The sequence below is a fragment of the Erithacus rubecula genome (assembly GCF_903797595.1).
Source record: "Erithacus rubecula genome assembly, chromosome: 18".
Lineage (NCBI taxonomy): Eukaryota > Metazoa > Chordata > Aves > Passeriformes > Muscicapidae > Erithacus > Erithacus rubecula.
In genome coordinates this window covers 10,437,581-10,453,395 of record NC_136670.1, presented here as the reverse complement: position 1 = coordinate 10,453,395, position 15,815 = coordinate 10,437,581, and the positions used below count along the sequence as shown (strand labels likewise).

General features: G+C 45.5%; 1 protein-coding gene across 1 annotated transcript in view; it reads left to right on the top strand.

Annotated features, from left to right (window-relative positions):
- CDH4 (cadherin 4) overlaps positions 1 to 15,815 on the top strand; it is a 412,301-nt gene that overhangs the window by 307,596 nt on the left and 88,890 nt on the right. Inside the window, exons 5-6 of the mRNA XM_079321261.1 lie at positions 3,980 to 4,135; positions 11,683 to 11,827. Of these exons, the coding sequence (XP_079177387.1) occupies positions 3,980 to 4,135; positions 11,683 to 11,827 (301 nt within the window). The remainder of the gene's footprint in view (positions 1 to 3,979; positions 4,136 to 11,682; positions 11,828 to 15,815) is intronic.

Here is a 15,815-nt window from a genome sequence, read left to right as displayed (position 1 = left end):
GGAGAAACCAGCTTGGAAGGGCTTGACCCTGTATTGGCTCAAGAGTTGCAATGTTCATTTTCAGACATTTTAGTTATTAGAACAGTAGAAAATACCCATCTTGTGAAATTGCACCATTCCTCCTGTTCCTGGGATTGCTTTGTAGGAGCAAGGGCTGAGTAAGACTGGATGTTCTGGTTCTGGGTTGCAAGCATTGCTGTGTTTTGGATGATTCCTCAATGGTTTGAGCTCCAGCCCCCCCCTGCTGGGCTGCAAGGCCACCCTGTCCTTGTGGCCACAGCCAAGCAGAGGGTGGCAGTGCCAGCACAGTGCCTGGCTCTGCTGCAGGCTCCCTCTGGGGGCTGCTCCCATTTCCAGATGGTCCATTTCCATCTGTCAGAGCTGGGGAGGGCATGGAAAATGCTACCTGTGTTCACCAGGTACAGTAGGAACAAGGGATTACAACTTCCAACATAAACTGCCTTTTGATCTGGGACATTTTCCCTCACCAGTGTATCAATCCACTCCAAGCTCCATCCCTGAGGGGTATTTTAGAGCATAAAAGCTGCTTTGCAAGCAAATTCCTTTTATGACAGTCATCAGCCATCATCATTCATCCTGCTCACATCATCATATGCAGAGTTGTATCATGCCAGGCACTGGAGGAGCTCAAAGCTCCAAGGGTTCTCTGAGTAAAAAATGCATAAATGCAGCTAAGGAAAACCATCCCTCTGCCATCTGTTCTGTAACCCAGAGCCCTCCATACCTCTTGACTGCATTATAAAAAGAGAGATAAATGAAAGGAAAATTCATGTGTATGTTCTCCAGGCAGAGGATTATCATATGGATCTGTTACCATCTTCACACTTCCCAGGCTAAACGAAGGAAAAAGTAACTCCCTTCTGAACCAGTAAATTCCCCCAACCAGTAATTTTTACTTCTGATTTAGTGAGCTCCTTGGGAATAGAGAGGGGTTTATTATTATTATATTAATAATATTATTAGTAGCATTAGTATTATTGTTATTATTATTATTGTAAACTGCTCCAGGAGCAGTTTCAACAAAAGAAGTAAACCTTGCATTGTGTTCAGATAATGTTCTTAACTTCTCAACAAGATTTACTAAATTGCACCCCAGGAATTAGGCAAATGAAACCTTTGGTCAAAATGTTACAGGATTAGTGAAAAAATCTTTTTTTTAAATCTCATTAAGAAAGCTAAAATTATATGTTCCAATATAAAAAGCATGTGTGATAAATATCTCCCTGGTAATAAAATTTACTATGCTTCATTGTCAGTGGTCTTTGCAACTTTCTGTGACAAGTGCTACTTCTTGCATTATTTTTTTTCCTGAACACTTCACATCCTTATATTTTTACTGGAAGCAGATTTAAGTATAGGTAGCAGGCAAACTCTTGTGCTATGATTGCAATTAACAGCAAATAACGAGTCTTTGCTGAATATTTGCAATGTATTTCCCCCATCTTTGTTTTTCTCAATGCAGTATAATTAGCTCATGGATTTCTCTCAGTATAATTGGGTGAGTCGTGTGGGTCTTATGATATATTTCATCTCCTAGATCTGCAATGATTTACATACAGACAGCTTAGACCCTATTAATGCTAATAAAAGTGCTGCAAGGACATCCTATAGCGTGCACTTTATTAAACTGTACATAGCTTTCTTGGAGAGCTTCTGTTTATCTGCATTTCCCAAAAATAAAATATAGTGCCTTTAGCACTGAATATTTAAATCCAGGCTCCTTTTCCCTGTTTCTGTCTTTCTCTATGCATTTCTAATGCTTCTATCACAATGGAATCTGGGTACTATATGCAACAGGAAATAGAGCAGAAAAATGTCCACTAACAGGCTCTTCTCTTCCTGTGGTTTGGGTTAAAACTGCTCCCATTTTGGTTCCCTGGAGTGTCTGCTTAGCTCCTTGGTGTTTACAGCTGTAGCTGGGCCAGGCTGGGGCTGGGTAGAAGTGCAAAATGCCTTTGTTGAGTTGTGGGTTTTTTCCACCTTTGTTCAGGTAAAATTTTACATCACAGTTTGTTTGGAGCTGTGCAGACACACACTGATAAAGACACAGCAGTGTCCCACGTTGCTTTTTTTAGTTTTTAGGGTGGGAACCCCACCCTGGCTCAAAGCTGGAGGTGCAGCAGTGTGTTCCTGTGTTCACTTTCCTTAAGCCTGGCTCCAGATGGGGATGTGGTGGGCTGGAGCTTGAGCCCTTGGCATGAGCTGTGCACAGGCATTGCCACCAGCTCGATTTCCAGCCCTTCCCTCTGGCAGGGCAGAGCTGACCTTCTGAAAATGGGGTCTTCAGCTATCAAACTGGTGAGTTAGCTGCTGTCACTGAAACCACTGTTGTGCAAGCAGTGCTTGATTTTAGTATGCCCTTCCTCACCCCCAGATTTGCTAATGAAAGTTGGATTGGTGTCTCCTTGGGTCTCTGCAGCCCCACATAAACCTGGACAATTCCTCCTGTGCAGCACAAGAGCACTTTCAGTGTCCCCAGGCCCTCTTTTAAGTGACTATAGCAGTGTAAGTCCAATCAGTTTTCCTCCACAATGAGAGTGTAACAAGCAGAGAATCCTTTGGAGAGAAGACAAATGGAGCTGTGTCTATTCCCTGACCTGCAGCTCCAGCACATTGGTGCTGCACAGATCAATCCTGGCCGTGCCTCTAATAACTGACATGATTAGCCATTAGCAGGAGCAGGCAGTTTGGTGGGGGAAGTGCAAAGAAAACTGTGTACAAACTTGGTAATGATCTGGACAAAGGTATCAAAGGAGGTTCTGGGAGCCAGGGGTCTGATAGTGCCCTGCTCTGACACGTTCAGCATTGTCAGCCTCCAGTGTTGGGAGAGGAAGGAGTAGCAGCAGGTCACATAGGGGAGGAGTGTGGAGCAGCCCACAGCCCCCTCAAAATTCCTCTGCCTGACAAGCAAAGCCTCCTCTTCCCTTGGAAAATGACCTTCTCTCCAAAAATCGAGGCTGTTTGGGGAACACAGGATCCCACTGAGTTCACTCAGACCCCTCCAAGGGTGCAGCTGCTGTAGCAGAGATGCCAACGTGCACTCATTTATGAGGGCTCTATTATCTTCTCACCACTTCGTTGTATTCATAGACCTGTTAGGGAAAAATTTATGCACATCGCTTTTTACAGTGCCAAGACACTTTGTGATGGTGCAGGGGGTGGTAATTTATTTGTACCTTGCACTTTCTTTCGGGAATAGTCATGCTGTTGCAAGAACTTCTTTCAACATTTGATCAGAAAATTAAATTTGTGTTTAAAGAGATAGTCAGGGTTGCTAGGACAACATATTAACCTCCCTCCTTTTTTTCCTCAGCTCTCTATCCAAGGTTCATGGAACTCACTGTGCTGTACTCAGCTGGCAGTGTTGTTCTCAAGGTGCAGGAGGGAAGGGCTTTCAGAAACAGTGTCCAAAACATGCTTTTCCTCAAATAATGGCACAAAATGGTAACATCCCACTGGGTATTCCCAGCCTGGCCTTGTCAAGCCAGCAGGGTTGGATAAAGAGGAGCAAACAGCCCTGTTCTTTGAATTTCATGGGAGTATTTGTGTGCACAGTGTCCAGGGCTGAGAATATGATGGGGGAGCTTGCAGACAGCGTTTTCAGAAATGATTAATGGCCAGGAGACTCTGGGTATGGCTGAAAAATTTGGACACTTTAAGGAGCCTGGCGTTTCAGTAATATGTAAACAGCAGGGTTTGTGCATTTTAGACTCTTCCACATCTCAGCTGAAAAGTCACAATTTCAGTGATTTCTCGTGAATTAAAGAGTTGCAAAATAGCTGGAACTGTGTGAAATGTACTTCTCATGGCTTTTCACCAAATCTTGGGCGTTCAGCCACCTTGTCAGGACTGACAGTGGTGCTACATCTCTGCACCCTTCGGGCTCAGGTCTCCAAAGCTGCTGGAACATCCGTGTGGCTTTTACCAGGCACTGATGGGTTCTTGTTGTTTCCTGCAGATCCGCTCGGATAAGGACAAGGAGATCCACATCAGGTACAGCATCACGGGCGTGGGAGCCGACCAGCCGCCCATGGAGGTGTTCAACATCGACCCCGTGTCCGGCAGGATGTACGTGACACGGCCCATGGACAGGGAGGAGAGAGCTTCCTACCATGTGAGCATCCCACCCCTGAGCTCACCTGCATCCATCCTCCATCACCTGAGCTGCAGCTGGGCTCACCAGCTCAGGCAGAGTTGCTGGGATCAGGGAGGGACAGCTAAAGCAAAGCAATGCAGAGTGCTGGTTGGTGGCTGCTGGACTGTATCTGCAGGAGTGTGGCCAGCAGGGCAGTGATTGTCCCCCTGTGTGAGCACTGGTCAGGCCACTCCTCAAATCTGGGGTCAGTTTTGAGCCCCTCACCACAAGAGCATGGAGCATGTCCAGGGGAGGGCAGTGGAGCTGGGGAAGGGGAGAGAGACTGATTTTAAGAGGAGCAGATGAAAGAGTTGGGGCTCAGGGGCGACCTCATCACTCTGTGACTACCTGGAAGGAGGTTGTAGCCACATAGTAGTTGGTCTCTTCTCCCAAGTAACAAGAGACAGAGCAAGAGACAGCCTCAAGTTGTGCCAGGAGAGGTTTAGGTTGGGTACTAGGAAAAATTTCTGCACCAAAAGGATTGTCCAGTGGTGAAGTCACCATCCCTGGAGAGATTTGAAAGCCATGTAGATGTGGCACTTGGGGACACAGTCGAGCGATGGGCTTGGCAGTGCTGGGGGAACAGTTGGACTTGATCTGAGAGGGCTTTTCCAACCTAAACAATTCTGTGATTTTATGAAAGTGGAGATAAACTGATGTCTTTTTCAGACACAGAGGCATTTGTTTAAAATGGTGCAACTTCACACTGCTTGTTAAATCCATGCAAATTTATGTGTAAACTGAACCACCCAAAACCATGAGAAGCCAGTCACTACATTAGCATGTCTTGGGAAATTACTAATTTAAGAATCATTACTGCATCTAAACATGCAATAATTGCTATAGTCATTTTTCATTTTAATTCACCAGGAGATGTTCAGGCAGTATGATGGGGGTGTGTCAGATAGGTTTTTAAATACGCAGATAGGCTAATATTAAATATCAGGGAATTAATTAAGATTAATTACACTCAAAAGTGATGGTGCCTCATGCTATCCTAGTTCATAAAATGTTCTACCTGCAGAATGCTCTCAGTGTAATTGGCTGCTGTGTTTTGATATAAATCCCAGCTCCTCTGTTGCACAGTGTAATTGCACAGCAGATCCAGCCCCACAAATTGCTAAAAGAACAGGTCGCCCCTTGCATGATAGCCCTGCAAAATTTCAAACATTTTCTGCATCTGCACTCTAGTTGTCTCCTGGAGTGGTTTGAAAGGTTGTTTCATGGATTGCTCTCAGCCTTAGCCCATCTCCTGGCGTGGTAATGGCCCTTCCCAGGGATGCTGTAATGTCAGAGTGGCACACGGGTCACTTCCACTGACACACATCCCCAACTGTGCCCTCAGAGATGCACTCCTGGCAGCTTTATCAGGGAGCCAGCTAACCATGTTGACACAGCTTCTGGGCTGGGGTGGAAGGATAAAGAAAATAGATTACCTCTTTAGTTGGGTGGAAAAAGAGATTTCCCCTGGGTAAAAGGAGATGTGAAGAAAAAAATATTTTATACTCTGTGAGCAAGAACAATTATTTTGTTTGTTGTGCCTAGGAAAATATGAAGAGAGGTTGTTTTGGAGAAGAAATATTTGAGATAAAGTGTGTGTCATCTCAATGTTGTTGATATTGTTTCAGCAGTGCCAGGTTATTATAACAGTCTAGTCAATAATAAAAAAGTTAAGATTTTTGATGGAGATGCTGTGATGTCTGCAATCAGACACTTGCAGTCAAAAACATGAGATGTAACAGATTTTGTCTTCCATCATAGCAAACCCTGTGCCCCTTACAAGCAAACTGAACCTACCAGTCACAGTGAATTCAGCAAATTGAATTCTTGCCTTGTCAAAGGTGACAGGATGAGTCTGCCTTGAACGTACTGCAGGATTTTCAGCCTTTCTGTTCCTCACAGAAACCTTGAACTAGTGGCATCCATATGTAAATAAGCACATTCATACTCTGAAGGTTACAGGGAGAGGTATTTTATAGAGAGAATAACTGATAAGTATGTTATGAGCCCTTATAGACAGGAATACTGAATGATAGAAAAACCTTTGTTAGGAGAACAGTAGAAGGTGATGGAGAACATTTTAAATTGTGTCTGTAAATGACCTTTAGATCCTTCAGCCTCAGTAGCTGTGGACTTATGATTTCTTGAACCATCAGTTGTTCATTTACTAACCCTTCACAAAGCCTTTACAAATACACCTTGCACAAAGCAATGACCCAAACACTGGAGCAGAAACTTACTGTAGGAAACCTGAAAAAAATTGGCCAGTTTCCAGAAAGAATATAAAATCCAAAGTCTTGGCTAGTGGAAGGTTTGAAGAAGTCAGTGAATTTATGCCACTTCACAGAGCCCAGTCTCTAACTGATGGGAAAGGCCAGGTTTGAACTGAGTGCTGGAAGAGCAGTGGCTGAGCTGTAGGCTTGGATGTGACCTGGAGAGCTTGGCCACCTCTGAACTTGTTTGACATCTGCTGTAGTTTCCTTTAGCATGAATTAGGAGCTTTACTCTTCCTCTGGAGTGGAGAATGTCAGAGGGGCTGCAAGGCACCACCCAGGTCCCTCTGGCCAGCAGGACATGGGCTCTGTGTCTGAGGCAGCCTCGTGCTCCAGCTGAAGGTGGGTGCACTTACACAGCTTCAGGTTTTCTGCAGCCCCAAACAGATCTGAGCCTTTCCAGCATCTCTGTCACTCTCAAGTGTTGTCCTTGCTGCTTTTGTTCCCAGGTAATCTAAAAACTAATTATAAAAGAAAGAACAATAATTTGCAAGTGTTTGTGAGGCTACATATCAAGAGTTCTGTTTCATTAACTCCCACATTTTCAACACATATTTTCTTATGCATAATTATCTGTATTGCTTCAGGACTACCATTTTTAAAATACTAGTGTTCCAACACTCCCTGCATTCAGCAAGCCATTTGTCTGATGAAACCTCCCTCGTTCCCTAAGGTGAAACAGATTTTTTTCTCATTAGATCAGGAGTTCTGCAGCAGAACTTCCCCTGTTTTTGTGATCATTCTTGAACTTTTAGGGAGGATCATTCTGAGGTTGAGGTATGCAGAGATGTGTGTGCCCTGGGGCTCACAGCCCCTGCCCAGGTGGTGTGTGTGCTGGCACTCCCTGTGATTGCAAGTTCAGCTGTATTTTGGCCTCATCTGTTTTTGTCTGCACTCCAAACCACAGCACAAACTCTCCAGGGTCCTCACAGACATCCCAGACACAGAGTCAGCTGAAAACACGAGCAGAGAAAAGCAAGACAGGCTCTGCAGGCACTGAACCTACCCCAGATTGTGCTGGGAAACTGCACAGGTGGCACCGAGTGATGTCCTGGGAGCCACCCCAGTGTCATTTGTGCCATGGGACACACAGCTGGGGGACAGTCATGGGACACACAGCCATAGGGCACAGTCCCCACACTTCATCTCACTGTGGCAGGCATGTGCTGCATCTCCCCTTGCACTCAGCCCCTAAAATGTTCACTGCATGCCAAGAAACTTTCAGCAGGTGGTAATATTTAATGTGCATGAGTTCTCCCTGTTTAGCAGCACTCCCCAAGTCCTGCTTGTGCTGCTGACAGAATCAGTGGCTCTGAGTGTCTTTTCTGATCCAGACACCAGTTTCATATTAAACTTCACTTGGCAAGGGATAGAAAATTGATAGCTTAGTTTTCCATGACATTTTTCAAGCTCGGTTTTCAAAAGACATCAACATAAACATGTCAGTAAGTAATCATTGCTTATGGTACTCAAGTAATATGCATTATAGGGAAACTTTGAAGCAAGTTCTAATCCAGATATGTGTGCACAGTCAGCATCAGGCTGATTAAAATACTCCCTCAGAAATGGCTGAAACAGAGCAGGTGGGTTATAGACTGACAAAGTTCTTTTAAATGGAAAGGAACAAAACAATTTTACTACAAATTAGGGGATACAAGAGCTAATTCCAGTATTTTGAACCATGTTGAATAATGCCAGGCATTCGTGTCACAATGGTCTAAATTGAACTTTTAATCACAATTAAGAGCACACAAATTAGGCATGACATTGTATGCTTATTGCTTAAAGGCTGTGTCACTGATTGATAATGTATATTTGTATTAGTAGTATTAGTGCCTAAGTAATATTCATATTTAACACAATTCACTGTGTTGACTTTGACTAACTACCTTCAGATACCACAGGCCTCCAGTGTAATCAATAATCATGATACCAAATCATTTGTATGCCAACAGCTACATTTACACTGGAAACTGTCAGTAGGAAAACCTCAGAGACCTGTGGTAGCTGCTGCTGAATATGATAGCAATAATTGTCACACTTTTAAACAATATTTGTTAAAGAATATCGAGCCACCTTCTTGGCTGGTACAGCAGAGATGCATCAGCTAGAGATTAGTTGGCTACGTGTATTAATTTTTCAGAATCCTTTGCAAGGTATTTCATGTGGTTTTATTCCTTCTTCACTCCTGCCATGTTCTCCCTCTTGGGGAAAACGTAAATATTTCAAATTAACTTTATAAATGCTTCTAAACTGTCTCTTCAGCCACCCACCAGCTCCCATTTGAATATCTGTGCATGCCCCATGTGTCCTGTGGGCTCACTGACCTTTCACTGGAGTGTTTTCCAGCTCAGAATGATGTGTGTGTCTGTGGAGTTCAGCCATCACCTTTTGTGCTACAAAGCACTCCCATGCATCTGCTTTTCATCTTTTTCATCACTCTAACACCAAACTAGAGGTGGCTTGGCCACAGGTGGCCATGGAGCTCCACTGGGCTCTGACTGGGCTCACAGGGTGAGCCCCATCTCACTGAAAAATGGCTCCAGAACAAAGTGTGCTGTCCAGCTGGAGAGTGCCTCAGGAATACCAAAAAAAGGAGAAGAGAATGAGGGAGAAGACAAATTAAGGGAGGGTAATGTAATATGGATCTGCCTTGGAGATCCAGGCAGTTTCCCAGCAGACAGATTGACTCCCTGGAGTCCCTCCTTCCTTGGCTCTCTCTGCTGAGGATGGTCTCTAATTAGGAATTCTCTGGTTTTTAGCAGGAAGAGCTCCCATTGAGTTGAGATTCAGCCCTCTGGCCCAGGCTGGCACTGACCACAGAGAAGGCATTGGCACGTGAGAATTGTTCAGAGAGTGCAGGCAGAGGAAGTGAATGCAAACAAGCACAAAAGGAAAAAAGTAGAAATGTTCACTGAAGCCAGGCCAGAAAAAGAAGCAGGAGAAACGAGTGCCAGGGCACAGTGACCATAGCAGTGTCACTGCCCTGCCTCCCATGGCTCAGCCAGGGCTGGTACTGGGCTCAGGACACTTGAGCATGTCACCACAGGTTTGATGAGATCCCTGCAGTCTTGCTCATGGAATTTTTTTTTGCAGTGACATGCTGATGGGTACATGTGCTCAGTGAGTGAAACAAGCAGATAGATGTGCATTGCTGAGAAATGCCTTACTCCTGGAGATTTCAAACAAAAGCTATCAAATGTAATTAAAAATTTGCAGGGGGAGAGTCAGATCTGAGGGGGGAGATACCAGCTTTGCTCTCTGCTTTATCTCTGAATGGAACCATTTCCACTGCTGGAAATGCTGTAAGAGAGAGCCCAGTGCTGCCTCAGTTTGAAGATAATAACTTTAATTTTAGCTCTGAATTACTTTTTTTCAAAGACAGTCTGACCTCTGACTGTAAAGTTATTGAATTGCTACATCAGACATGATGGAGGATAGCTCAACAGGTGGGAGCCAAAGCAGTTCCTATGTAGGAAAGAAATGCAAATATTAAGAGCATTGCAAGTCAGGAAACACAAATGGTACACCCTGCATTGAAAGCAAAGCTGGACTTCTTCAGGCTTTAAAGAAAACGAGCTGCTTAATTTCCTTTTTTTTTTTTTTTAAATAGTGTTTTTCTCCCAGCTCATTTCACGTAGCAGTTTGTTCTCTTTGCTTGATTAAATGTTAATCCAGCCCGTCTTAATGGTGTGCAGTTCCTTTTGTTAAGCTCTGAACTTCTGAGCACCATACATGAAGGGGAAAGTTGCATCAATCACCAGCACAGTGAGAGTGAAAGACAGGAGCCAGGGCTAATGCAATTAGCACATTTATTTGTCATGCATCAGAGGAGCTGGAGACTTCCCTGGCATGTCAGCCCTGACTCCCTGCAGCAGCCTGATGCTGTAGGGAGCTGCTGGGAGGGACCAGAGTCCTCCATCCCACTGGGGCTGGAGTGTCCCCTGCCCTCCAGCCCCACTCTGCCAGCCAGCCCTGGCACAGGGTGACAAGAGCAGCTGTGGCTGCCCCATCCCTGCAGCTGTTCAAGCTCAGGTTGGATGGAGCTTGGAGCAGCCTGGGGGAAGGTTCCTGCCTGTGGCAGTGGGTTGGAACTGGATGAGCTTTAAGGTCTTTTCCAGCCCAGCCCATGGTGTGATTCTGTGAAGCCTTGGTTCCTGAGCCCACCAGCCCTGCAGGATGCCACACTGCCATCCCAAGTGCTGTCCCCAGTTCTCCTGGCAGGGTCGAGGCTCAGCAGTGCTCACAGGGGCTGGAATGAAGAGGGGTGGTGTCCAAAATCTGCACTCAGAGTCAGGCAGTGCCTCCCCACGTGCAGCTCTTCCCTGGTGCTGGAGTTCTCCTGAAGCCACACACCATTTAGAGTTGCCATCTGTTCCCTTTAATGAGAAAGCTATCCATTTTTTTCACCTGGTTACTGATTGTTCCAGACTATTGTGATTGCTTTGTTTTATTAATTACTCATTTTGACATGCTGTATCTGTCTCTTTTGTTCAGAAAACAGATGCTCTTGTTTCTGGGCATTATTACTGATGGTTATTGCTAATAAGATAAAGCTGCAGTTCCAGTTTAACTGAGGGCTTAACACTGCAGCTCTGGTTATTGAAATGCCTCAGCACTGGGTATTTTATTCAAGCCTGAGGAAATTGCATTCTTAGTGTCATGGGGGCTCCCATTATTTGAAGGAAAAGGGACTTTTTAAATGTCTTAGAGTGCACAGAGCAATGGGATTGGTAGCTGTTGCTGTTTCTGGAGACCATGATTAAAGAAAGAATAAACATTACTAAGATCATCCTGAAATCTCTTCACTTAACTAATCCCTAATATTATGGGTGTGAAATGTTGCAGCTTCCCATAAGAAACTTCTCACTCAAAATCATTTCCTCACTTTATTTGTACTAAGCAAAATTTGCTTTTCAAATTGTCAGACAAGGTTCAATACGTCTTAAAAATTAAAATAGAGTGATCTGTGAGCTGTGAAGGGATAGGATAGCATCACTACACCAGCATTGAAGTGTTTCCACTGAGAATCACTCTTAAAATATTATTTCAAAATTATATTAAGCTCTGAAAAACTGTCTGTGAGTCGAGTGTGGATGGAAACCATGTCAGTGCTTTCTGCTGGAATTAGATACTGGCTCCATTCAATTTTGTGAAATCATTTATGATGTAAAGTCAATCCTTGCAAAACAGCCTCTCATTGTGCAGCAAATGCAGTTGCTGATACTGTTCTTTCATTGTGCTCATTCTCAGCTCCGGGCTCATGCAGTGGATATGAATGGAAACAAGGTGGAGAATCCCATTGACCTTTACATCTACGTGATTGATATGAATGACAACAGGCCAGAGTTCATCAACCAAGTCTACAATGGGTCTGTTGATGAAGGCTCTAAACCAGGTACAGTTGGAAAAAAGTCTCAGGGTTTCAGAGATTTTCAGCCATGCATCTGGAGTGGTGGCCTGGGCTCTGCTGGGAGCACAGGGGATGGGCAGAGGTTTGCTCTTGCTGGAAGACTGATGGAGGTGAGAACAATCTGGTGTCTTTTTATGAATGAAGAGAAAGTGCAGACTTGGGATGGAGACAGCCTGGATCCTGGTGGTCCCTTCCTGGCTGTGGAATTTGTGAAAGCAGCAGTTTTGTGAAGTGGTGCTCTGTAGCACCATCCTCATACACTCATTGCACACGTGCAGGGCTGTTATTCTAATTACAGAGTCTGGCAGTGGCCTTTCACTGACCCTCTGTCTCAAATGCTCAATATCCTACTCCTTGATATTTAATTCAATCATTTGCCAACTCAATATCTGGCATCCAGTCAGACTCCAAAGAAAGCTCTGTCTCAAGAAATCACTTTCTTACTTGGGACTTGATGCAAAGCTGCAGAAGTGGGAATATTCACATTGAAGTTGCAGGCTCATCCTCTGTCCCCACAGACTTTGCTAACAGGTAAAATAGGGGAAAACTTGAAGCTGAATTTCAGGAAATTTATGGGTGAAAAATCAGTGAGGGTGTAAGCTGTATGGAGAAAAGTGATGATTTTTACATGAGCACATTTATATGCTTGGAAAAAGCAGAGCTGTAAAGGTCTTTAATGTTCTATTTCCAGCTCTGCTGTTGATTTGTTATTTAAGTGTGGTATAACCCTGCAGTTTCCAATATAGGACCAGGCTTGGTTTAGCTCATTGCTGAGTGTAACCAAAATGAATGCATCCATTCTTTGAACATAAATTGTTCTGTGTCACCAGTACAATTGTCTCCTGAAATCAGAGGTAGTTTTTTCCTAGTTTCTCTCCTTGGTTGTTTGCCAGCTGAGGGGTTAAATACCCCGTGACTTTGGTTTGTGTCAGCAAACATTTATCACAGTGGCTGTGCTGCTGGAGGTGTGACAGGGATTCTCAGTGGGCACTGTTTTTAACAAGGTGATTCACAGCTGTGATTGATTGTCTCCCAGCACTGTGAGGGACTGGCAGCCGTGGGGGACACGTGGTGGGGACAGAATGTGACATTATTTCTGAGCAAAGAGTAGGTACAGCTCCCTTTCTGTCCCTTTGCCTGGTGATGTCCCAGCTGCAGATCCTGTTGCTGGTCCTGCTTGGAGGAGGGAACTGAGAAGTCCCTGAGCTCGTGGTTTTGGTGACATCTTCCCAGATAATTTTTCCAGCTTTCATTTGAAGGCCACTTTGGGGCATATGAAGGTTTGAAGATTGATACAACATTTCCATAGCAAATCAAATTTCTTACATCTTATTTGAGGAGAGATCAATATTCAAAGTGTTCCCAAATGTTTTAACTAGCTCTGTTCATCTGTCAAAGAAGCAGTAAATTGCATCCTCTTCTTGTCTGAAATCCAGATAAGCCTTTGAGCTATTAAATAGAACAGGATAATTTTGCCTACAAAATACTTGTGCCTCTGCTTCTGGCAGTGGTTTTTTGTTTTTTTTTTTGTATTCTCTATCCCAGGCTGGAGTGCTTGCCTTTAAGGCAGGAAGGTAGAAAGCAATCTGTTTTTATTCAAAAGCAATTACATTTGTCTTTGATGTATTTGTCGGGGTGGTTTTTTTTTTCTCTCCTGTTTAATCAGTATTCTTTTAAAGGTTTATATTAGTATTGAATTTCTCTTCCTTGCTTTTGTAGAGCCTCCTAGGAATTTGGGTATCTGAGGCCCTCTTTCCGTGTGCTTGGCAAGAAACATGATCTTGTGCCTTTGAGAAAGTGATAGAGAGGTCATGGAGTTAAAGGGAATATCTGCCTGCCCCTCCTGTGCCTCTAAATTATGTGTCTCTTGTGCAGAGACAGGTGTAGACAATGTATTTAGCTAAGGGTAGATCCTGCAAATATTTAGAAACTTTTTAGCAGCTCAGGATGCATCTGAATATTGTTAACAACTAAGGAGGTACCACACCAGCCATTGCAAAAGAATAACGTGACCAGAATTCATGATTATTTCTGGCAGCAGTTGAGGAATGAGAGACACTGCATATTCTTTGAGGTAACAGCAAATTTTGTTCAGTACTGATTCAACAGTAAATCTATCTATAAAAATATATCTGCATATATGTGAATATCCATGCTTCAAGCAAACCAAAAAATCTTGTTACATGTTACAGGAGTTCAGCATTCATTTTCCTCTGTTCAGTGCTGCTGAACTATGCCTGAGGATTGAAAATGCTTCCCTGGATATCCTGTGCAATTGTTATTTCTCACATCTTCCATATGCCCATTTATAATGGCCATGATTAAAAATGCAGGATTACTTGATTATGACAGTATCTGCAATGTTCTTAATTTTGCACTCCTCTGATGAGAAAGGTATTAGAGTATCCCAAATAAATGCTGACTCTGAGGGCAGCTAGAATGAGCAGCCAATGGCTGTTTATAGCCAGTCAAAATTTTTTCCAGATTTAATTTTAAAAAAAACGCCCAGATAAAAAGGGACATATGGAGCTTGGGCTCTACCCATGGAAATTTTGCAGAGCAAGATCATCCAGAACGTGCTGCTGAGCTGAGGCTGAGCAGGGCACAGTGACCTTGGGCTGCAGGGAAAGCCCTGGGAAGGCTCCAGCAGGATCAATAGGGCAGATCCCCTTCCAGTGAGCAGCAAAGGGCCCTGTGGTGCTGTCCCAGCACTCTGGGTCCAGGCTGGAGCAGAGGCAGGGCTGTGAGTGCCCAGCAGGGCTGTGAGTGCCCAGCAGGGCTGTGTGAGTGCCCATCAGAGCTGTGTGTGTGCCCATCAGAGCTGTGAGTGCCCATCAGAGCTGTGTGTGTGCCCAGCAGAGCTGTGTGTGTGCCCAGCAGGGCTGTGAGTGCCCAGCAGAGCTGTTTGTGTGCCCAGCAGGGCTGTGAGTGCCCAGCAGGGCTGTGTGTGTGCCCAGCAGAGCTGTGTGTGTGCCCAGCAGGGCTGTGTGTGTGCCCAGCAGAGCTGTGAGTGCCCATCAGAGCTGTGTGTGTGCCCAGCAGAGCTGTGTGTGTGCCCAGCAGAGCTGTGAGTGACCATCAGAGCTGTGTGTGTGCCCAGCAGGGCTGTGTGTGTGCCCATCAGAGCTGTGAGTGCCCATCAGAGCTGTGTGTGTGCCCAGCAGGGCTGTGTGAGTGCCCAGCAGAGCTGTGTGTGTGCCCATCAGAGCTGTGAGTGCCCAGCAGAGCTGTGTGTGTGCCCAGCAGGGCTGTGTGAGTGCCCAGCAGAGCTGTGTGAGTGCCCATCAGAGCTGTTTGTGTGCCCAGCAGAGCTGTGAGTGCCCAGCAGAGCTGTGTGAGTGCCCAGCAGAGCTGTGAGTGCCCAGCAGAGCTGTGTGTGTGTCCAGCAGAGCTGTGAGTGCCCAGCAGGGCTGTGTGTGTGCCCATCAGAGCTGTGAGTGCCCAGCAGGGCTGTGTGTGCCCAGCAGAGCTGTGTGTGTGCCCAGCAGGGCTGTGAGTGCCCAGCAGAGCTGTGTGTGCCCAGCAGAGCTGTGTGTGTGCCCATCAGAGCTGTGTGTGTGCCCAGCAGGGCTGTGTCAGTGCCCAGCAGGGCTGTGTGTGTGCCCATCAGAGCTGTGTGTGTGCCCATCAGAGCTGTGTGTGTGCCCAGCAGGGCTGTGAGTGCCCAGCAGAGCTGTGAGTGCCCAGCAGGGCTGTGTGTGCCCATCAGAGCTGTGTGTGTGCCCATCAGAGCTGTGTGTGTGCCCAGCAGGGCTGTGAGTGCCCAGCAGAGCTGTGAGTGCCCAGCAGAGCTGTGTGTGTGCCCATCAGAGCTGTGTGTGTGCCCAGCAGGGCTGTGAGTGCCCAGCAGAGCTGTGTGTGTGCCCAGCAGGGCTGTGTGTGTGCCCATCAGAGCTGTGTGTGTGCCCAGCAGGGCTGTGTGTGTGCCCATCAGAGCTGTGAGTGCCCATCAGAGCTGTGTGTGTGCCCAGCA